This window comes from Ciona intestinalis, chromosome 2 (assembly GCF_000224145.3).
Source record: "Ciona intestinalis chromosome 2, KH, whole genome shotgun sequence".
Taxonomy (NCBI): domain Eukaryota; kingdom Metazoa; phylum Chordata; class Ascidiacea; order Phlebobranchia; family Cionidae; genus Ciona; species Ciona intestinalis.
In genome coordinates this window covers 3,528,673-3,553,086 of record NC_020167.2, presented here as the reverse complement: position 1 = coordinate 3,553,086, position 24,414 = coordinate 3,528,673, and the positions used below count along the sequence as shown (strand labels likewise).

General features: G+C 34.1%; 3 protein-coding genes and 2 non-coding genes across 5 annotated transcripts in view; 2 read left to right on the top strand and 3 right to left on the bottom strand.

Annotated features, from left to right (window-relative positions):
• Positions 1-1,776: 1,776 nt before the first annotated feature.
• On the bottom strand, positions 1,777-15,628 carry LOC100179230 (leucine--tRNA ligase, cytoplasmic). Its single transcript, XM_009859328.3, has 27 exons — positions 15,467-15,628; positions 15,108-15,241; positions 14,592-14,760; positions 14,286-14,391; positions 13,672-13,862; positions 13,165-13,299; positions 12,752-12,861; positions 12,267-12,378; positions 11,523-11,681; positions 11,040-11,213; positions 10,347-10,496; positions 9,891-10,045; positions 9,189-9,337; positions 8,822-8,960; positions 8,288-8,430; positions 7,663-7,787; positions 7,093-7,156; positions 6,671-6,801; positions 5,961-6,104; positions 5,381-5,521; positions 4,764-4,910; positions 4,454-4,542; positions 4,175-4,271; positions 3,841-3,975; positions 3,170-3,283; positions 2,555-2,669; positions 1,777-2,289 (listed from the first exon to the last, which is right to left on the bottom strand). The coding sequence occupies exons 1-27, from the start codon at positions 15,470-15,472 to the stop codon at positions 2,081-2,083; spliced, it is 3,543 nt and encodes a 1,180-aa protein (XP_009857630.1). The 5' UTR covers positions 15,473-15,628; the 3' UTR covers positions 1,777-2,080.
• A 178-nt stretch (positions 15,629-15,806) lies between these two features.
• On the top strand, positions 15,807-15,878 carry trnam-cau. Its single transcript has one exon. It is a non-coding gene; the product is annotated as a tRNA-Met (tRNA).
• Positions 15,879-15,883: 5 nt separating this feature from the next.
• trnah-gug lies at positions 15,884-15,955 on the top strand. Its single transcript has one exon. It is a non-coding gene; the product is annotated as a tRNA-His (tRNA).
• A 561-nt stretch (positions 15,956-16,516) lies between these two features.
• On the bottom strand, positions 16,517-19,886 carry LOC100186304 (integrator complex subunit 12). Its single transcript, XM_018817624.2, has 7 exons — positions 19,632-19,886; positions 18,849-18,975; positions 18,527-18,762; positions 18,185-18,251; positions 17,893-18,025; positions 17,640-17,737; positions 16,517-17,479 (listed from the first exon to the last, which is right to left on the bottom strand). Exons 1-7 carry the CDS (start codon positions 19,757-19,759, stop codon positions 16,889-16,891), a joined length of 1,380 nt encoding a protein of 459 aa, XP_018673169.1. The 5' UTR covers positions 19,760-19,886; the 3' UTR covers positions 16,517-16,888.
• A 1,685-nt stretch (positions 19,887-21,571) lies between these two features.
• Positions 21,572-24,414, bottom strand: part of LOC100181636 (short transient receptor potential channel 7-like) — a 10,509-nt gene continuing 7,666 nt past the window's right edge. Inside the window, exons 14-18 of the mRNA XM_026840886.1 lie at positions 23,567-23,762; positions 23,142-23,290; positions 22,650-22,752; positions 22,255-22,333; positions 21,572-21,957 (exon numbers count right to left, since the gene is read on the bottom strand). Coding sequence (XP_026696687.1) covers positions 21,731-21,957; positions 22,255-22,333; positions 22,650-22,752; positions 23,142-23,290; positions 23,567-23,762 — 754 coding nt within the window. The 3' untranslated portion in view covers positions 21,572-21,730. The remainder of the gene's footprint in view (positions 21,958-22,254; positions 22,334-22,649; positions 22,753-23,141; positions 23,291-23,566; positions 23,763-24,414) is intronic.

The following is a 24,414-nucleotide window of genomic DNA, read 5'->3' as shown; positions in this document are numbered from 1 at the left end:
GGTGGACGAATTCTCGCACTTATTGGAACGAAACACGTCGAATATAGACTCGTCTTCATTTTCAAAGATGCTTACGTAGTCGCTTTCCTCTCTTGAATAATTGAAAAACATTTTATCTATTTCCCATTAAACATATATATGCTTAAACATGGTTTACCAGAACATATAGCAGGCCATGGCGGTTCAGGTTACAACAGCATGGCTGTAGTGTCTTCCACAATATAGGCTGGTCAACCCAGACGATTTTATGGAACCAATTTTTAATTAAAATAATTTCACTACTTACACAGAATCCCACAGTGCATGAAAATCCGGCGTTGAAGCTGGAGTGTCAAAACGCAGAATAAACACCATTTTAGGAGGCTGAAATTAAAAAGTGTTCAGCGTTTTAATATCCACACTGTTGCCATATATTAAACTAGTAAGAAGGTATAGTTTAATCGATGGTCATAGTCAAACTATTAAGTTGGGAGAAAGTAGGACATGGAGTAAAGTGGGAAAATTTCTTTTTACGATCTTCCATTTGATAAACAAATAAAACGTGACAGCTTATTTATATTACGGTATACTGCTGTGTAAAGCGAGCGTCAAAGATTTATTGGTATTAACTATTAAAAATAGATGTTTAAATATGTGTTGAAAATGCTCCCACCCTACTTAATAATAATTACCCCTCTTTTTTCATTCTTCAAGCGTTCCTGTTTTAAAATACGTTTCACTCTCTCGATCTCATAATATTCTTCAAGTACTGGATCAGGTTCGAATATCCCAAGTGACGCAATGTATTCTCTTTGCAATTTGTCCTGTTGCGCAGAAAACCTTCCAGGATATCTTTCGCGAAAATACGCCGCCTTCTCCAGAAGTGTGGTCGTCTCATTAAACAGTCGCCCCCCATACAAAGATTCCGCTATAGATTCATGGATACTTAAGTCGTCGTTTTCGAAAATGGATAAGGGCAATTCGTTATATTCCACTGTGAGTGGTTCTGCTGTTTTCAAGCAAGGCGTGGATATGGCATCTTCTTTCTCTAAAGATTAAAGTAGCCACATTTTCACCACAGAATATTTTACTTTAGGAATGCTGTTATTTAAAAACGATAACATGTATAGTGGGGGAAGATGAAACACATGTTCATCCTTTTGTCTCATTTCATTTGGTTGTAAAAAAACATTCAAATAATTATAAAACCGTATCCTTCTGACTCCAGCATTCGACCGTTGTTAATTGTACACGACCAGGACATTATGTGCAAAAAGTGTCCCTGTTTTTCCCACCCTACTATACATCAACTTAAATTCAATGCTTACATATGAAAGATATAAATCGTGCAATTACCGTTATCTTGTAACTGTTTCTCAGCTTCCGGAACAGCATTGGTAGATCCATCTTCCAAAGATCGTGTTTCCATCGTCACAACCGATTCCGTTTGTTCAGGCCAATCTAAAAGCAACAACTCTCGATCGCAGCATTCCGGCTCATCCATGTAAATAATACGGTGTACAATGCAGTTTTTGACCAACACGGTATTTCAAATAAAGCGTATTTAAGTTATAATTTTGAAACAATCGGAAACAATGACGCCAACATTACAAAATAACTCTGGTGATCAACGATTGTATAATTAATGTTATACTCATATGCAGTGATTTAAATATGACCGTTCTGCACGATTTCTGTCCGATGTATATGTGCTGTCTCGCTTGTCGCATAAACAAACCGATTGTTTTATCACGTTTGAATTTAATTAATTAAACAACGAATTAACCACAACTGACGTCTATTTCCGCAGTGTCTATTCTTACACAAAACGTTCATGGGCACAAGTTAAATCCGGCATTAATTCTTCATTAAACCAAGATGTATAAGCGTAGTGAGAAACACATCAATTAATTAAACACTATTAAACCAAATCCTAATCTCTTGTTTCAGAGATCAGAACAGATTGTTATACAACATGCCAGATTCTTAACTGCACTTTATTCTATTCATAATACTCACGCATCGTGGTCTATAATTCACCTATATAACATTCTCAGACCACCAAACTACCAAAATCGGAAAAAAAACTTCTATAAACAAATCATTGGACCATAAATACGATAGCGCCGTTAGTGGGAAAAACACCACCACCCGGATATTTCACACTGATCGTCTTATTTTCTAAATCAGTGGCAAACACGGCTGAATCATCGATGAGCAGTTTTCCCGTCAAGGTATTGTTAAGATCGGGGATTATTCGTGGACCAGAGACAGGATCTTCGAACCTGTACAACTGGACGCGGTGGGAATCTGTACGTCATGTTTGCGAGTTAAAAAATGAAGACAAAATCTTAAAAGAAGAAAAAAAATCATTTAAAAAAAACAAAAAATTAAAAAAAGTACATAAAAATGGTGACTAACCAATAAAACGCTGTTTTATATATTTAAGTACTGACTGTACTGTTTAGGAAAAACTTAGTCAGAGCAAAAACAACTGTAAATTGTTATTGCTGTTGTAGTATTAAGCAAATATAATCTCCAAATGTTTGCGTAAATCAAAACTAGAAGCACTTGCCTTTGATATGACGATTGAATTTCCTAATTCTTGATACAATGTTAGCAACGCTGTCGTTGTTGCGTACAGGTACATGGACACTAAAGAATCCACTGCATGGCTGGGGGTTCAACACCTGGGCAGAGTGGAGATGAATTACAGACTACATGGTTGCTTCAAATTGAATGGTTAAATGTAACTTCTCGTATGGCGGGGCAAGGACGCTCCTAAGTATAACATGGGTGTCCTGTTTCATACACGTCATGCATGGTTACGAGTCACTATGTAAATTTGTGGCTTGTGGGTGATTATTTTTTTTATGTATGGACAACTTGGACAACCCATTAGTGTGAAGCAAGTTTTGTTTAGTGTATTGCCCAAGGACACATATGCCCACAATGGTAGCAAACTTAATTGATTCCCCTCAACAAAACTAAAAACATTGTAATGCATGAGGCACAGGGTAAGCTAGACAATGAAGGAAGCAAAACTTTATGAGAAGAAAAAAAAATATTTTTTTTTGGCCCACTAGATATTTCATTTGTAAGCAAATCACAGAATTCAAAACAAAACTTAACAAATTTTTACTAAATAATTGAAAAAAAAATGCAAAAAAAAAAATTGAGAAAAACTTACGGAAAGGTCCAATGAAGCAAGAGTGATAAATTCACACAGAGGATGACCTGGACAACAATCTTCTTGAACTTTTGTATTTCCTTCGTTTGAAAATTTTACCTCAACTCCATCAAGCTATTGGTAAAGTACAAAGAGAATCATTAATGTTTTTATTCCATATTGTTGAAGCTCTGCTGTGGGCATGCTAGGATACCTGGGATTTAGGTCAGAGTTGGACCCCACCCATGTGTCGTTTACATCCACTAAAACTGGGTAGGACAGAAATTTATGACAAGGGCACACAGTTTTAAAACGAACAGTTTCAGGGATTGAAAAAATACTTTGCCCTGGTAATTTTTACAGCTTAGTTTTCTATGAGATAAAAGTATGCTATGAGCACAAGTGCCAGAAATGTTATTGGCTGTGAGCCCTTACTTCACAACAGGTGGACATAACATTCTCTATTGTGTCGTGTGATTGTGTTGCAATACCAGAAAACATGGCAGTTTGACTTAAAGTGTTAACGATGTGGCTTTTCTATTAAACTTGTATATAAAATAAAAGCTTATTGAGGCACAGCATGGCATCAATAATATAGGTGGCACACATTGAAAGACCAATAAATCTAGTATGTGACAACGAGGCTACTCAATATTTTTGTAAATCCCAAAAAATCTTGAAAAATAATTTACCTCCAAAGTATCAGCCAGGTAGACAATGTTGTTGGATAGAACTGTCAGCTCATCAAAAGCAGAAGTGAGGGCCAATGCTTGTTCCACACCATTTCGGTTCACCAGCTCTTTTACTGATGCTACGAAAGGCATGAGCTGCAGTGAAAATAAGGTTAGCATGGAAAGCACTGTAAAAATATATGGGAAACACATTAAAAATATATGAGAAACACTGTAAAAATATTTTGAAAACACTAAAAATTATAGGGAGAAAAACTGTAAAAATATGTGGAAAACACTTTAAAAAAATACAAGGAAAACACTGTAAAAATATATGGGAAACACTGTAAATAACCTTCTTCATATATTTCTTCAGTTCTTGATGCTTCTTGAGTTCCTGGATTATTATTTTATTTTCGGGGAAACTTTCGCCGTTTGCATCATATTGTTGCCTATTGTGTTGTAAAAAAAATAGAAATGTTAAAACACAAAATACAAAGAATAAAAAAAATAAAACAATGTAAAGTGTTAACATTTTATAAGATATTTATTATTTACTTTAATGAAATTTTGATGTTTATTGGTGCAACTGCAAGAGAACATCTTGTAAAATAAAAGAACATTTTCAATTTACCTTAGAACCTGCAGAGTAAGTTTCTGCCACTCGGGATAATTCTTTGCCACGTACACAATGCAATGTGTGGGGGGTTCAATGGAAACTTTCTACAAGTGAGAAATCAGTTTAATGTATTAGTGTATTGTTTCTACCAAAATTTTTTTCTTGCAAATTTGAGTCGAATTTTAATTTTTTTTGACAGTAGTTGTTTTTCTTTATAAGGTGTTTTTCTTTAAAAGAAATTTCTTTGAATAAAGTATGTGTTATTACATCTGTTACATTTTTTGCAATATTTAATAGATTCAAATTTTGAATTCCATATTCTTACCTTGGATTTAGATTTAGCTTGCAGCAAGCGGTTCTTTAGTCGCAAACGAAGGTCGTGCACCGTATCCATCAAAAACTCTGATGATTTGACCAACGTGTCATCCACTTCACCACCAACTGGCCACTTGGCATACATAATGGAGTTCCCCTGAATAATGAAATCTGTTGTTAGCTTGTTAGTTGCTACTATATACACTCTGGCGCCGTGTATGGCAGAAAATCTGTTGTTGGCTCACTAATATTTAGTCCGCTGTAGTGGACGACAGATGGCGCATGAAGTTACAGGTACAAGTTTAATAAATTGTGGCCTTTGTGGGGGTATATATTCTTGAGCATTATTTTGTCAAAGCATCTTTTTTCTAAATTTAAGTATTCTTTTTCCTAGCTTGGATAGGGGTAACATCATAGTATAATAGCTAAAGTATTTAAAAATTCTAAACTGCTTTGTATTTCAACAAAGCTAACCTTTTAGCATTAATGCAATCTCATCCTCTACATAAAGCTACAATTTCAAATATGTTATGTAAAGCATAACAAAACCTAAATAGAATTTATCCCAAGACACTAGAATTATATATTCTATATATATATATATAAATAGTTAAAATATATTCTTACCTTCCCAATAAGACCCCACACATATTCGCATATATGAGGACATATTGGTGCAAGTAGCAGCGTCTGTACTTCAATATATTTCATGATAAGTTCACGATTCATCCCATCCATGCTCAACTCACGGTATTTATCACGTGCAAGCTGCGTGATTTGTTAATTGGTTAAAAACATAGAAGTTTTAAGGATAAAAAAATCTGGTGGTTATGAATGTAACTTGCTTTATCTTTGCTTGGCCTACGAGACTCATTGATTGCAGGTGTTCTGTTTCACACACCTTGTGCCTGCTTATGAGTTACCATGTATGTTACTTTGTGGGTGATTATTTTTTGGGGGTATTTTTTTTATTTTTTCCTTTATGTATGGATGATAATTTGGAGTAGTGACCACTGGGTTGGAGCATTTGCCGTTAAGTGCTTGTTAAAAAATAAAAAAAGATGTCATAGAAACTCTTTTATCTTGAAATTTAAAATATACAAAGTAGGCTAACAAAAAAACTTCCAAAAAACCTTCGGGCATTCAAATATTAAAACATATTTCTTTTTTGCCCTATGAATTAAAGTTAATTTATAAGCTAGCGAACCTGAAACTCAAAAAACCCTGTTTTGAGCGCTTCTTTAAACATCATGTCATTGTAGTTGACCTGAGTTATCTTAATTGCAATGTTCATTTCACTCATGAAAACTTTGTCGTTAAATGTTGATGGTGGACCTTCTCGAAGTGGTATCTGGGAACACAACAGGAGCTTGTAGTATTCAGACTTGTAACTTGTAATGTAAATTAGTTACTGCTTTCAATCACTTCTCTGGAATACACAATATTAAAGATGAGCTTGTAGTGTTTATAATTTCAACTTGTAGATAAAATTAGTTCACTGCTTAGAAGTTGATTAATCGTAAATTAATTGTGTTAGATTTTACTGTATAAAATGAAAAATGTTAAAAACAACAATTTTAAAGTAATCTAAAAAAGTTGTTTATTTTTTATAGTAACCAATCAAAATTAAATTATTATTTTTCCAGCAATGGCAACTACAAACATATGTAACCTGACAGTTTGAATGTTACTAACTAAGTGTGGAACGTTTTACTTAAATAATATTTTAGTGGCTCATCTGGTATAAAAAATATGGTGTATTTCCTACATTTGCCTCTGCCATTCGGCAAGATTTTAAAACCTTTATATACCAGATGGGCCACTAAAAGAATATTTACATTATGCCTAGTAGCATAAATAACAGAACAACTAATATAACTTGCATTAAGAAAACACCGCACCATACATTGAACTTACATCATTGTTAAGTATTTCTTTCACCCACTCTACCCATGTATAAAGTCGCAAGATACCAGCGTCAGCCATCTTTTCTACAAAGTTTGCGTCTTCAACAGTGTCCCCTGCATCTGCTAGTGCAAGACGCATCCCTGTGATGTCACAAAGGTGTTTTATTGTAAAATAATAACAGAAAATACCGAAAAACTGTACTAAAAGTAGACAAAGGTAAAACAGATAACAATTTGTTAAGATTTATTAAAAAAAAGGGGTCTTTGATTATACTACCTCAGTCTAAATAAAATCATTATAAAATTAAAACTGAAAATGTAAATATAAACTTGGTATAACTATGGTCAAATTTTAAGTTATAACTGAAGATGTAACTATAGACCAGTTTTAGTACGAACTATGGGAAACTTTTCAACAGAACATAATCTCACCATCTGCTGAAAATCTGTCCAAAGCATTTGAAAGCGTCAGAAAGTTGCCGGTTGATTTTGACATCTGAGGAGGTTAAGTCAAGTGTGTGTTGTGTAAGTTAAGAGGGAATGAGTGGCGTCTCTCAATCATAACAAAACACAATGAAGTGCTTATAGTGGAGAGCAGGCAACCAATGAATAGAGAGTTAGGATAATCAAAATAATGAGTTGCCTTTGTTAAAATACACTCAGAATTAAAGTAAAGTAACATATAAATGTTATCGACCAAATAGGCATTGCTAATAGACTAATATTGTATGGTACATATATTGGCTGACAGATAATAGACAGTAGACTGTTAGGAGAGTGTTTTGAATTACTAATGCGTAAGATGTCTGATTCTTATAACTCAAACTACAAAAAAATGTTTAATTTGTTGTTGTTTTAATTATGAGAATTCGATTTCTTATGCAGTGGTAAATAAAACCGTTTTTCTAATAGTTTATAGACCAGAGAAAATGTTTCCCTTACTTCAACAATTTGTTACTTTACTTTGTGGTAACATCAGGTAAATAGACATAAAAACCCTACTTTCTCTGAGTTAAGCAGCAGATGTCCGTTTGCACGAACCCCCCTCGGCCACATCTCCTTATCCGGCCACACAGCACAATGGTTGTACAAGAAGTATGTGAGATGGTTTGGTACAAGGTCCTTGCCTGGGTTGAAGTAATATTAAAACAATGAACACTTGTATTAATGAATGTAGCTTGCTGTATCATCATAGGGCGGGAAAAATACTGTGATAAAAAAATACGGATTTTCTGTTACATACACCTGGTGCCCACTTACAGTTACCATTTATGTCAATTTGCGGACTGTTTTTTTTTCTGTATGGCTAACGATTTAAGCAACTCATTAGTGACCACTGGGTTGGAGCAATTGTTGATGGTAGTAGTGTTGTGCCTTGAACTGGTCACCTATGGATTAGAGGCAGGCCTACTAACCATTGTGCCATGGCGTAAAACTCAGCTGTGTTTGGTTATCAAGAAAGATATTTAAAGTAACCAGGGAACTTGTAATAGTAAGACATATATGCTGTATTATTTACAAAGGTGTCAAACATAAACAAAAACGCTCCAAATGATTATTAAGTTACTTAACTGACTTAAAAAGAAACATAAAGGCGCAAATGACACCTTCACAATTAAAAGCTTACCTGACACACGGAGATCAACTGGATACCAATACATGAACTCATTTCGAAGTTTTTCCAAAGTCTGTTTTGGTATTTGAGTGTCAGGGAATGGGGCATCATGAAAATAAATGAAATTCCAAACTTCCCTTGTCATCTGGTCAGCTCTGTGATGTTAATTATGAAAGTAAATCTTGTGAGTAGTGGGTTTCGGTAAGAAACTAAGAAATAAATAATTAGATTGTGTTATAATGTTAAAACTATAAAATTACTACTTTGTCACATAATGAATGCACCTATGTTTATTTTTTTTATTCCTGGTGGGTGAGGTCTTTTTCAGGATTTAGACCAGGTTTGGCCCATGACTCCAACACCAGGAAAGCCTATTTAAGTCTTTCATATGACCGGTGGCAAATTATAAGCCATATCAAAAACAAAAATCATACACAGAGTTGAAAAGTTTGGTAACTCGAAAGCACACGAGAGTAATAAAGGTGGTGAAATACCTGTATATAAGCATCAGATGAGAGATAGATGTATAGTTTATGAGCTACTTACTTAATACCAAGTTTATTCCCAGCACTGCCATCAAACACACCATCCTGCAGGAGATGAGCTACTGTGTAATACGCCATGTATATAGTGGAGTCAGAAAGTGATTCAATCAGCCATTGTTGGTCCCAAGGCAGGCGGGTTCCTAACAATGCCAAGAAAAGACTTTGGTTTAGCAGGAGACAAAGATTTAATTACCTTTGTAATACATAACCTACAGGTAAGAGGTATACTGCTTGAAATTGAACCTTGGTACTCAAATATAGATTTACAAGAAAGCCATCTGCAAACCATTCGATTTTTGTATGGAAAACGTTCAACAGTACAGCCAGGCAAGGGGCCAGAGATATTAGTAGCTACCAAATATTCTCACCAAGCCCGTATGTCCTCGAGCAAGCATGTTCTTTCAGCCAATCTAGTGTAGCTTCAAAATTTCTCCTCGTTTCATCACAATACGTGTTCAACTGTTGAAGAGCTTGTTTCGTTTTTTCCTTCCATTCCTCCTCACCATAATCGAGGTACCTGAGTAATTATGATGCCATAAAGAAACACACAACGGAAATTGCAAAATAAGTTTCCCATTCCATCAATAGCAGTTATCTATCATCTAAGAAATTATTTTTAAGTTGTTAATATTATCAGTTTAATATTAAGGGGCCGTCCTTCCAAATATATATTTTTTTGTTTCTGTCCGTTATTTATTTGATCTTTTTGATCATTATTTCTATGTTTCAACACTGCAATGATGTATATATGTTAAAGTTGTCTCAGTGTACCTTACTACAATATACTGTTTTTTTTAGACAGCAGAGGTCTAGGGCATGACGCAAAATGGGTGCTGAGATTTAAGCCAAGGTTAACCCATTGCCCCTGACACAATTATAATTTATTGTTTACCAAGATAACAAAAATAACACACGGAGACAACTTTAACATATTATTTTTACAACTAAACATAAGAAATCTATGATTTAATAAGCATAAGATATCTATGAAATAAGCATAAGATATCTATAATATAAGTATTAGATATCTATTCTATGATATAAGTCTAAGATATCAATGATTTTCGCACCATTGATTGCAGAGAGCCAACAAGCACTCATCAGCGGACCGTGACATGACTTTACGTTCAGGTTCCATGTACAGAACAGCCCCACCATTAACAACCATCTGTTGTTGGATTGGTTTCTTTACATCTTGTACTCGCTGACCTTCATAACCTTTTACCTGAGGGATGTTTAGAACGGCAGCTAAATTTCATTTTTCATTTAAAGTGGTATTAATTTCAGTAAATAGCTGCAAACCACAAAATTTAAATTATTAATAAAACAGACACTTTTACCCAATGAAATTAAAAACACCATTTTTTTTAATTTAAAAAATTGTATTACTTTTACTAAACGGCTGTAAAAAATATACAAATTAATTGCCACAACAGTTAATAGAATTAGTTCCACTGCTACAGACAGTGTTCTGACTATTTGACAATCGAATAAAGTATTAGTATATTACAATATGGAAGGCTTACCAGCATTTTTCCCTCATAAAATCCTTTCAGATAAACCATTTCCTTTGCTTCTGCAAGTTTATCCTTGTCATTCTGACTTTGAATTTTCAGTTTATCATAAGCAGCAACTGCAGACAAGTTCCCAAAATCTGGTATTTCAATAATTGGCACCTTGAAAACAAAATTATTTCATTTAATTTTTTTAAATTTATAAGTCAAAGCCATTATGCTTATTCACACACTTATATGAATAAATGAAAAACTTGCTTTATCCGTCTTTTTTCTGTATGTGTGGCTGATAATTTGAACAACCCATTACTGACCACTGGGTTGAAGCAATTGCCATTAAGTGTCTTGCCCAAGGACACATACACGTACGGTACGTCCACAATGATAGTAGCGACGAGACTTAAACCCATTACATGTGGATAACCACTTTGCCACGGCACCAGACTATATATGAATAGCAGCAGTGCACAAGTACAAGTCATAAATCACCATAAACCAGACAAATACTAGGACATGAATGGTCAAATATGTTGGTATGCCATAAGTTGAAATAGAAATTAATATAAAGAACACAATGCTTCATGTTCCATATATGCTTATATTTTGGGGTAGTGAGCCAATCCTGGCCAAATCCTAAAAATCTAGGACGAATAGCATGCACATAAAATACGCTTATACTTATATGCTGTAGTAGCACATACTTACAGGCTCAAATGGAAGAACCATTTTATCTTGTACATTGTACTTGCTACGAAACAGAGGTTTTCGTTTTAGATCACATAGAGCAGCATAATCATCAGGTGAATCAGATGGAACACTTGTTACGACACCAGTTCCTTTGTCTTCTTTAATTGTAAGCATAGGTAATGTGTAGATCACCTGAAAACAGGTTTGAATTTTACTTTGTTACATTGGTTGAAACTAACATGGCAAGAAGGCTGTAATAGTTTTGCACACACATAATAATATTAGACTTTAACCAAGTATATAACAGTTCAATCTATGATAGGATCAGTGTGCCTAAAACATCTAAATTAAGTGTTTTACAGCCATCGTGACAAATTTAAAACTATTTTAAACAAATTTAGTCTTTAACAAACAAACGCATGTACTTAAATGGAAGTAATATAAAAATTTGGCTTAGAATACAATTCCTGGGCAGAAAAAATAAAATAAACGTCAAATTACCTGATAGCAAGTCAGTGGTGCACTGAGAGGAAGGCCCATGATATCTTGCCCTTTAAGTTCAGCAACAATGTCTATTTCACCTTGTGTTGCTGTCATCTCTTGGTAGGCCATGTTTCTTGCAGCACGATGTGTGCTAATGAAGATTTCACCATTTTTCATCTGCATAATGCATGTTATTATTGGTAAACAACAAAAAATCTCTAAAAATTTGTTTTAGAGTAACATGAAAAATTTGGTTTGTAACACTGGTAATATTGTGTAAAGTGATACATTATACAAAGTTTAATACAAGCTTTTAAACACCAATGAAGATCACCACATCTACTGAAGTAAACCAGGCTCCTATAATGACACGCTTTGTCATTTACATTAGTGGTTTTTTAAAGTTGAACTTTAGTAACCTGTGAGCAGGTTAAATAAACTGAAAGTAATTTAAATATGTAAAAAGTAACTATATATAGCATCTAGTAGGTCTACTTTAAAATATTCTTCCTATACAAAACCACACACTACAGAAATATTTGTTAAACACTGAAGTTTTAAAAATCTGATTAAATGAGTGTTTTTATTTTTCACTAGGATGTTTTGTAATAACTAGTTTCACTTTGGTGGCAGGCTCCAAAAACTAGTTAGGTCCATGTGGTGGTACCCAGGGTGTTGGGGTAATGGGCCAATCCTGGCATAAATCCTAGGACCCATGGCGTGCCACATTGGGGACCCCACCCACATAAAATAGAAATTCACCTGATACGCAATGTATTTGATGTCAGGATGAACCCAGCAGTTGGTTTGTCCAAACATAGTTTCAGGTCTTAGAGTGGCAGCAACAAGGAATATCTTCTTTCCAGCAAGGGAGCTATGGGGTAAGAGATAAATATAAACAAGAGTCTTGTGTCGCGACTCAGTGAGTCTGCCTCTAACCCAAAGGTTTTGAGTTTAAGACTCGTTGCTGCCTGCTATCGGCATATTTGTCCTTGGCTTGGACAATACACTTAACAGTAATTGCTTATACCCAGTGGTTACTAATGGGTTGTTCAAATAGCCATACATAAAAAAACATTAAACCACAAAGTTAAATAATTGGAAACTCAATTCATGGCAAAACGAATGTCATTTTTCCCGAAAATTTGTGGACCGTGGTAGAACGCCGGTCGTTTCCGCCCACGCCACGATAAAGCAAGTTACATTCAAATACAAACTAGAGCACAATAATGACAGCAACAACTTGCCTAAGCTTGGCTGGATAAGGTTCTAGAAGCTTCATCTTAATTAGAGTGTATTCCTGCCCACCAACACCTTCACCCGACTGTCTATCATGGTCCATGCAAGGTTGGTTGTCCTGATAAAATATAAGGCTTTTCAAATGTCCAAATGTATGGGGGAAATTAACACTGAATGTTTGGTAAATTATAAAAAAGATAAGCACAAAATAGAGAAAATTTTGAAGTTGTACCTCAAATTCTTTAATAACATTTTATTGATTAAAAACTGAGAATTTTCTTAATCAGTGCTTACTGTAGTAACCATTTTATTACTTCTTAATTTGCTATTGATTTAAAATAAATAAATAAATAAATAAATAAATAAATATGATGAAAATATTTTTGTGCCCTAATTTAAATTGGATAATTAAATTGTTAACCTTTGGAGAAAAGATGGTGTATCTTTTCCCATATTTGACTTTACCCTTGTCTTTCAATGTAAGGAAATGCCACCTCACGAATGAGTCATAATATGGGTTTGCATCGGTTGTGTAGAATGTACGTCTCCAATCAACCTTTTAAGACAGAATAACAATAAAACATGAGCTGTAGCTAGGGTCTGGAGATACACATTACAGTTAGGTATTCAAGATATCCTAGAATACTGTATTTTGAATCTAAAATCCAAATATTTTTAAAATTAAAAAAGAATTAATTTTACCCACATAAAACAGTTTATTGGCACTTCAAGGGTAGCCTGGTTGGATCCTAAGCTATAAAATGGTCAAAAATGATTGTTCCATTAAGTAATTTTTGTGTCGTGATAATCAGTTGCCAACTGTTTTGCATTTTTGAGTGTTGTAAATAAATAAAAAAGCAATAACATATCATATAACTCTTGTATAGAATTGACCCCTTTATAAAAATATATAAAATTTTATATTTACCTTCAGGCCCATTCTCTTCAAATCTTTTTTGGCAAATGCAGGAAAGTACTTGAGCCAATGCTCAGCATCCGCAAACAACTTTATTTCATCATTTTCCAAGCCAAGAGATCTCATTATTTGCCACTGGTATTGCGCTGTTCCGGTTTTTGCTGCAGCTTTGCTCTTTTTACTTTTAGACTTGTCCACAATAACTGTATATACAGTTGCATTCATATTTGAGACACAGTTGCACAGATAAGTGTAAAAACACTACCTCAACTAATTTATATTTCTCTTACAATGATGATATGCGCAAACTAAAAACAATGTTTTTGTCACGAAATCTTTACAATGTAATGGACAGAATATTATTAAAAATAATTGAAGATTAAAATGCTTGAGAGAAATACTGCCTCTAATTGTGTAAGTACTAATACTACTTTTGACAAAAAAAGACATCAAATTAAGCAATAAATATATTTATTGGCACAGTCATAAAATTCTTATGGCCATGTAACTTTACTTGCGCCTTAAACAATGTTGGTCATCTAGACTGTGGTAGTTTTTGTAAAAAATGTTAGCCACTGTTGGTAATTTTATCAAGCATAAAAACAGTGCATTTATATGACACATACTTGGATCCTTTGTGTTTTTCTCTTCTACTACAACTTTCTCAGTTTCTGGGAAGTTTGGAGGAAATCCAAAGTCTTCCATTTCTCTCTTTAATTTATCAGCACATGCCTGGTGGTAAAATTGTTGTTGAATTTAAATAGTTTATACTGTAGATAAAAGCAGTAATCATTCACATTATTCATGTCTGCAGTTTTGCTTTTTAGAAAATACTGTTTTGCTATTTAAACTTTCTTTTATTGCTGTCTCAGATCTATTTAAGTTAATTTAATGATGGTTCTGTTGTTGACATTACATTAGCACTTCTGTACCTTTATAGGCATTCCTGTGCAATGAAGCCCAAATGGGTAAAGGCATTTCTTTCCCATTAGCCTCTGGAAACCAACAGCAAACTCACACTTGGAGAGTGAGTATGTATGCCCAAGATGTAGCCGCCCATTCATGTATGGGTATGGAAAAGTTACAAAATACTTCTCCTGCCTTGAAAATATATAAATTTCATTTAAATTAAATATTTTAAACCAAGAAATTTTTGAAATTCCGCATAATTTGTGGTTAACAGTAAATTTGTTTTTCTTTGTTTAATTAATTAGCGTGGGACAAATTATGGCGCGCATACCTAAAAGTTTGTAAAAAAAACGCTTGTGCACTGCGCCTGCCATACTTTGCAGACTGGTTTACTCTGCCGTTATAATATATTAATTTACATAAATGTCTCTGTATCTACAGTTAAATAAAGGCGGCTATTATATTCCAACACCCTCTGTCTCTACAATATCACATAAAAAATCATCGCAAAATAAATATTAAATATACAATAATCTTACTCCCATCCAGGAGTTCCCTTCAGAGGAGCATCTTCTTCAAAGATCTTCAGTTCGTCCCATTTCTTTTGTACATCTTCCTCAATCGCTTGGAGAGCAGATAATTTATAGGTACCTTTTCTTGTACTTGAAAAGTCCTGCATGAAAAACTTAAGTTTAAAACAAAATTCATCTTGATTTGTTTACACAATATTGTATTTGTATACACTTACTTTATATTGTGTAATTTATAAATTATATAGTTGATCTAAACAGTATTTTATTTCGTGTTGGTGTGATTTTTCCAGTATTGGAGAAAAACAACATAACCTAATTGATTTAAATTTACAGAGTTAAAACACATTGTGCCAATTTCAACTTACCGACATAGCAAACGTTGGTTTTCGCACGCAAATATGTTTCTGCCGTATGTTCGATTAGACTACCGCTAGTAAATGACTTTTCTATTACAATACAAACGTAAGAACACAAGTATACTATAAACTATAATATATATTGTGAATATATATGTTCCCGTAAAAAAAAACAAAAACAAAACACAACTTTCTGACGCAACCTTTTTCGGCTGTTTCACAACTTACACCTGTTTCTGTTTCTTGGTCTCTATAATATCACACGTGTTACAGTTCTACACTTTTTCACTTTTCTCTCCTTCACAGACTGCTTTACCTTATCTACTGTTTTCCGCACGCTACAGCTTCCAGCAGAGTGGCGCAGCGGAAGCGTGCTGGGCCCATAACCCAGAGGTCGATGGATCGAAACCATCCTCTGCTACATACGCTGTGATCGTATAGTGGTTAGTACTTCACGTTGTGGCCGTGACAACCCAGGTTCGAATCCTGGTCACAGCAATCTTTTTAATTTTAAATTTACCACAGTATTCTTATTTAGCAAATGCTACGTTATGGTTTAATCATAGTTTAATAATACAACTTCTTTATTAAACTATGGTTTAATATCAGAGTCCGTATGATCGGACATATACACGTTTGTATTTTTATATACTACTTCTAATGTACTTAAAAAGTATGTACTGTTTAGTATTCTATAGTTTAACTAAATAATACTTTTTAAATTTTACTACAAACATAACTAATAAAAGAAAACTTTAAAGTTTATTTAGTTCTCTTTGTCCTTTCCCGTTAGGTACGTAACAACAGTCTTAATACTGTACTTTCCTTTTCCTCACCTAATTTATCACAGCTATCTAAGCAAGGTCTACAATGGCAAATTAACAATCCTAATCCTATGAACGTCTAAACCTTATTCCTATGGCTTAACCTATTAAGCTATTGGCCAAACTAAAACGGCAGAACCTGCTTAATATTCACTCTATCATACCAACTGATGAAATGGTAAATGGTCTTAACTTTTCATTTACTGTTAAACCTCACTGTAAAAGTTGACCAAAGAAAGATTTTTGTCATTTTAATATAAAAAACTTATACTGTTAATTTGTTGTCACATTGAAAAATTGTTGCTAACGCAAATAATACGACTGTGTGCCAGATACTTTGTGCAGTATCACAATAGGAAGTGCTGGTTACATAATTGTTGTTGTTAATTCACTTGGGTGTATAAAACTGAAGTGCATTGCACAATTCAATCCAGCATTCCTTAGAATCAACTTTCTCATGATAACCACTTTTTTGCACTGTTGCATATCTTGAACACCCGTAACTTAGGAAATTCAGCCTTCAACTCAATACCCGCCATAGAAACACTCTGCCCTATTCCTTGATCGGATACAACACGGCTTTTCAGCAACTTGAGTTCCACATCAGCTATACCCGCGCACGCTTCTGTTGAATTTTTGCTGCTGCTTTTTTCTTAGACATTTGCAGCCGTTTGGCTGCTGTATCACCAGGCTGGCTGGAAGGACTTTTTGTAGAGTTACCTTTCCCATGCAAAGGGGATGAAGCAGAGGCTTTTGGAAATGCCCCTTTACTAGAAGGCATGGATCCAGATTTTGAAACTACAGGTTTAAAGGCGCTATGTGAATTGACAGAACCACTAAGCCAAGGCACTGAGGATAGAGATATACCGGATTTGGGGTTGGTTGAATTAGTGGTTGCATTTGAGGTTGGTTTAGAGTTGGTGGCAGTTGGTTTTACATGGGTGTTGTTGGAATTAGATGAACCCTTAGCTCCAAGCGCTTCAGCCCATGCATCATTTTCTAAAAGTTTTGAGGTTGTGTGCTTTGCAGAATTTTTCACTGCATTTTTTACTTTGTCCTTTGATTTTAGATTACTCGGTTCAGTTCTAGCTTCTGAAGGTTTAGAGGTTTCCTTTTTGTTTGTAGATGAAATTGGTTTTCTACTGAGCGCTGCCCATCCTGACATTGATGCACCAGCATTTGCTGATGTAACAGTTGGCTAAAATATAAAAAAATTAAAAGATGACAAGATTATTGTTTTAGTACAATGTTTTTTAACTTATTAAAGGTAAACACTTGCAAGTTCCCAAAGAAAACATGCAGAACAATGAAACTTAATTTCTGCAGTGAACAATGTGTACAATGAAAACATGGTCTACCTTTACTTCCGATCTTTTAAATGGAGTAACTAAGTTCGGATTTTTTCCCTCTCCATTTCCGTTTCCTGTCTTATCCCGGAACAAGTCCATTGGATTTACTGAAATAGAAATTAAGCATTAGGTGAAATTAATATTTTATTTTTTGTTTAAAATTTAGTAGCAACAATAGTACAATACGAAACTAAAGCACAATTAAGTTTAAAAGTATAATTTAAACTATTTTCTTTGAATAATAAATTCCCAAAAATCTTACCTAGATTTATGGTTGGAGTTTTGACAGAATTGTGTTTTGCTTGTTTTTTCATGTTCCGCTTACAATGCGCACAGTTCCATATACAACGTGGGTCATTCACATACTGATCACTTATGTGGGGTTGGTGACATTCCTAATCACAAATTTAAACAGTTATTTACAACAAAGTGAGTTAATGCTACAACAACTTAACAACAATTAGGCAGTTTTAAAACAGCAACAATAGCAGCTTCATATTAGATTTTTAATATTAGGCGAAAAAAATTCAAAAAATAGTTTATGAAATACCAACCTGGTGGAAGAGATTATGACATTCGTGGCACTCAACTAACTGATTCCCAGAACCGACGGTCATATCACTGGAATTAAAAAAGGAAACAGCAAATTAGTATAAATTTAATAGCCTATGCTTCTACGCAGTATGCTAAGAGCTGTTTAAAATATATTATTCTAATCTAAAATCTTTATTAAAGCATAAGGAACACTTAAAAGTGGCATTTTGAAAGTTGAAAAACATACATATATAATAGAAACAAAATCAGTGATATAACACATATACGCCTTGACCTTACTATAATTACAACATTAAAGAGTAAATTGCTGACATTCCTTTTGACATAATTTTCAATCTTACTTGCATATAGCACATGATAGACCTTCCATTTCCAATTCAAAATCATCGGGTGAAGTTGAGGTCATGGGGGAAGACTTCCCAAAATTGCTCTTCTGTCCAAGGACCTCATTTGCAGGGGAGTTGTGCTTGGATGCAGGAAGACTGCTAGAGGAAGATGAGGTTCCGGAAGGTGAAGAACTGTCAAGATGGGATCTCTTTGAAATTTCACTGTTTAAGTCTTCCAGATCCTTTTGAACCTGAAATGCAAAATTTTGATCATGTCAGATTGCCATATACGTTATAATAATCCAGTTACTGGTAAGCATAAAAATAAGTTCCTTACCTTTTCAAATTGCCGTTTTTGTGCAAATTCTTTTTCTTTCCTTCGAAAATCATTGGAAGAGTTGTTTACTTTGTTTGGTTTTACCAAGCCTTTTACCATGGCATTAGGTTCTTTGTTATTGTCATGCCTGTTAGATTAATTTACAGCTCATTAAGTAAAATGAAATGTGCTGCTGCATTTAATTAAAATTTATATTAAAATAAGTAGAACTTAATATACCACAAGTTTAACATAAAAAACATAAAAATGTATGGGCTATTATATATATATATTCATATTCTTTTCGTATATATCTAAAGAAAATATTTTTTGAGCGGGTTTAGGCTTTTACGTTGATTATTGGAGCAAAATATTACAATATTAATTAGGTCAAATCCTAAACAAAAATTTTCTTCCAATTTACTAAAATTGGGCAGATTTGCAAGGAAAAAATTTTGCAATGGATAAATTCTGACACAGCACACAGGAGTTAGAAACGGTAAAAATTTTCCAAAGAGCTTGGGATAAAGTGAATTTAGAATTAACTTTAAAACAAGCAAAAACAACATAGTTACTGGGTAGTTTTTATAACTTTAATATAGTTTCAAGTTATATAATAATTTAACTTTATTGTTAAATCGTAACTTTATTGCTAGGAGTACAATTATCAATAAGAACTTAAAGACCAACTAGAAATATGAATGAATGTACCGCAACTTGCTTGATTTACTATTTCAACAAAGCCACCATAACCTACTTGGCATATTTAGAAACGGAAATTAACAATTTTTTTATAAAACCAACCGATTTGCTTTTTCAACAGATTCCTCCAACATTTCTTTGATCTTGGCATTTGAATCAAAACTCTTGGACCAGAAATAACCGAGAGCTTTAATAAGAATTGGATCCAAATCCACATTATTAGAATTCATTTCTTTTTCTTGAGCTTTGACTTAACTTTAGTTCAAAGTTGGCAAATATCATGTATTGTCCGATTATACATTCTCTTGTGATAAAACTTGATGTTAATCCTTATAAAAAAGTGTATATGTTAGTTGAAATACATTACAGAAATGCATATATTATTATGGGTACCTATATACTTTATTTGGGGCTAAAGAAAAATTCCGCCTCAAAACACGAATCCTGAGCCCCCTATGCAATGAACACAAACATTACCCCTAGGACCTTACGCTTTTATTGCAAATTTTACAGTGAAGATTGACTTTACATACTAGATACCTGGGATTTTATTGGTAATTTAATTGTAATAGAACTAACTAAACCGATATCTAAATTTATATGCTAACTTATGTATATTTAGTCATGATCTACTTTAAGCTATCTTGAATGGCTAAGATTATATTAAAAATAGAAACTTTTTGTTTATTAATAGCCGGTCATACGCGCATACATGACATAAGAGCTATGTAAACATTACGACTTAAACAATAGAACAAAGCACGAGTGACAAATATTGGTCAGCGCTAACATATATTCGGAACCTGAACTTTTATATTAGCTGACTTTGTAATAATCCTACCCTAACAAGTCCGACTGTACTGCACGCTCATCATAACTAAGCATAATAGTCCCAAGACAACTGCGGTGCTTAAAATCGACTGTACGGTTATTACTGTTCAGAGAAGTTAAAGACGCAACTGACAAACATAAAAAAGAACAAAACGAGAGAGGGCGAACGTTATATTCCTGCGTGTTAGGGGAACCCCCTATACTAAACATGTTTTAGAAAAAAGGAAACTAAGCGAGAGAAGTGTTCTTGAAACCCACTTGAACAACGGCTCATAGTGCTTGCGTTGTAGTCGAAGGAATACCTTTACAATGCGCAGTTAACATACTAATTTTTATTTTTTAACAAAAAGTTAGACCTGATATTGCTTCTGAAACTATTTAACAGAAAAACTTGAAAGCTTTATACTTCGAAAATATCTATAGAAAAACAACAAATAGACGCTTGTGGGCGAACTTTGAATTATTTTATTACAAAGGGGAGTGCGATTTATTCTGAAAGTAAATTGGTCTTAAAGTGGTTGAAACTTTGCAAATCTAAACTAATAGTACAAACGTTACTCGAACAATACTTCACCACTGCTATTTACATCTTGTACCATTCAGTGTTAACCACAGCACGTATAAAACACATTAGCAAAACACCTGTACAAATGGTTCATAAGTGTAGAGCATTTGAGTTGCAGTTTGTATCTATTCCATACAACTTGAACGCATGAACAAGCAAACTGTTTACAAGTTAGACGCATTGTGGCTGGTGGTCGCATATTCGTGTCTGAGCTCTGATGACGTCATACGTCAAGATTACGCAGACGACGAGTTCCACATATCTGTATATTGCACTGACAGGCTGAAAACAACACAACCTTAAGACCTAAAGATGAGCTCGACACTATTTTTAAACATTGATTGTGAATATGGCTTTTAATAAGTAAACGTGTTTAAAAGACGTTTTGTCGCTTATAACAATTTTTATAATTTTGTTACCGTTTTTTATTTTTGCTTTTTTTGTGTTGTAATCTACGCGCTAAATATAATTTACGTTATTGGATCTATAAATATATTTAATAACTTTTGATTTAAAAACGTCCGATTGTGAAAATATGTTTGTAGAAATGTTATATTCCAATGTCATTAAAAAAAAAATTGTTGGCTTTACTTTTCATTTAAAAACGTCAGATTGGGAAAATATTTTTGTAGAAATTGCCTTTTTCAAAGATCATTTCAAATAGTTCTTTGTTGGTTCAAACGCACGATAAACAACACGTTTGCCAAAATATAGTAATAAAAAATTCAACGTACTATAATGACATGAGAAAAGTCAGAAGTAATAAACGTGTTACAGTATAATTTTTGAGACCAGATTATTTTCTTTATTTGTTGATCTCCGTGGCATCTAAGACGGGAGGCGCCAGTCTTTCATTTTTCGACTTTCGTTCAATTTGAGCAACAGCAGTGCTGATCTGTATTTGACCTTCCTCCGTCTTCTGCTTCTCCAACGAGTTAAAAAGTTCTTCGATTTTACTATCCCAACGTGTAAGACCACCTATCACCTCGTACCTCAGGCTGCTGATATCATGTTTGATTTCCTGCAGATCGGCTGCGTGGGGTTGTAATGATTAATAATACGCTTACATAAATAAATATTAGTAAGTGATTTAACTGAATGAACGCATATACTGCTGCTGTTTTAACCGGGCATCATGTAACGCTTAAAATATCTCTCCTTGTAAAATCGTTAACTTTATTGCGGCAATGTTTCGTGTGTCACACGACCAAACAGCAAAATAGACTCTTCGGACACCGATAGTCATAGCTATGAATAAACCTGTAGTTGTAAAAACCGGCCCACACTGTTAGTGTTAAAATGTACGAGCACCAAGGCAGTTTAAATTACCTTCACTCGTGTTAGAACCACCAGCTTCCTCTACTTGTGCACGCAGCACGTACCTCTTCACAATGCGTGTCATGACGTTCTGCCAAGCGTTAATTCAGTTGTTACAACACGGTCGTTGTTGTTATTATTTTAAAATTTGCTTAAAAAACTTAAAATATGCACAAGATTAATCAATTAAATTAAAACAAAGTTTAAACAATAAAAGTGATTTCTTTAGTTCTTTATGTTTTAATTGTTTAGTTGTGTTGCCAGTTTCACCATTTTATCCAATCTATACAAATAGGATCACTTAATGATTTATAGTGTAATCATTATGCTGGTGCGAAGACGTGATATAAAGGCAAAATTATTACTATGTATTTTTTAAGTATATTAAAACTAAAACTTTGCCCTACTATGTGATGCATGCTCATGCGTTTTCTAAGTTCTGTTTTCTTTCTATGATGGTCTCTTCGTTGGCTGGATGAAGCCCTTCGCGTTTTCTTGTACAACTCTTTGCTATGAATATATATATAAATATTAATGTATATGGTCACATGTTAAATTCTGACTACTGTTTTAAAGTGCAGGGCCAGCATTTATTTTGAGATTTACGTCGAATATAATTTGTGACAAAACGATGGTAAATGTGTGGTGGGCGTTAAACATTTTACCGTAACAAGTTTATACTCTACTGTGGGGTAAGATGGGACACCTTCAGAACGTAATGTCCAAATATTATGATCGTGTTTTAAACCACTAACAACAGTCAGTTGGCAGTCGTGAGGATAGGGTTTTATAATTCTCTGAATCTTCTTTGTTTACTACCAAATTGGACAAGAAATTAGAATGGAAAGGTGTCCCGTTTCCCTCTACCATAATATATAAAAATATAGGAGTAGCAGTACCGTGTTAGCTTAAATATGTAGATTACACCATCGTGTATACACTGCGGCAGCGTTAAAAGGTTGAAAGGTACAGGTAGCGTGCTTCCGGGGTCAAAATATGACAGCATTAGTTTCGCACGAGCAAATTTCCATTCCAAGTCTGAATCCACCTTAGTAAAAAAAGACACCGTTAGGTAGCGCTACCGAGCGCCCTTTTTAGCAGGTATTTGCGAGGACACCACGCGCGTTCATTTCAATCGAATAAATAATGTATTTCCTGGTGCGATAATTTTTCCAAATCTCTTGAGAAAATTTGTGATTATTTCTCTGATCTAATACATAAGTATACGCACATAACACACACAATCTTTGCTGGTAGGCTATATATGCATACCAACCCAAAAGACGAGCGGGTATTTACAAAACAGACAAAACCTGTTTATTACCTCGACATCAGAGTATGATCGATTAATCATGGCTATTAGCATGTTGAGCATTATGATAACTGTAATGATGTTGTAAGCGCCGTACAACTGGTAGCCGACAATCCGTGTAAGTTGATGGTCGTACTTTACTTCAACGCCTCTGTAATCGGCCAAACCAAACATCGACCAGAACAACGTAATAAACGTTTCTTCAATCCTGTAAGTGTAAATAGTATATGAGGAATGTTTGTTTAGATGGAAAGAGTGAGGGTTTAAAGAAAAAACGCTACACTTGGGTGTTATTAATTATGTAGGAAACAGTACACAACCAGTATTTAGTTGTTGTGAAAACGAGTTGGTTTTTCACATTGCAGTATAATGCTGATATTGAACGTTACAAAGCAATTTAGGCCATGGCTCTTACATATATACATTCAAACCATTGTAATGCCGAGAATGGATAAAACGCAGAACGACAACCCAGTTCGTTATTTCATTTCATTTTAATGTGTGTGTATGATGAGTGACAGTTGCAAACCCTTTGGGGACGAGATATTTTAACAAATTTTCATTTTTGACCGACTGTCACATATTGCTCTCTAGCGACACAGGTGTTTGTGCTGGCGAAATAAGATCAATTAGACTTTTGTTCTTTGGAAAAATTGCTACAAGATTGTATTTTGATTTTTTTGATGACGTCATCAAATTTTGAATGACGTCATCAGAAATCTTGTATTTATGTGTAATTTGGGTTTTTAGGTAAAAAATACATAAGGAATCTAGTGCAAAGTTGATTCCTGGTTTGTTTACTACCTAACTAAAATGATTGTTTGAATTGGTGACGTCAAAGGGGTCAATTACGTCACTTA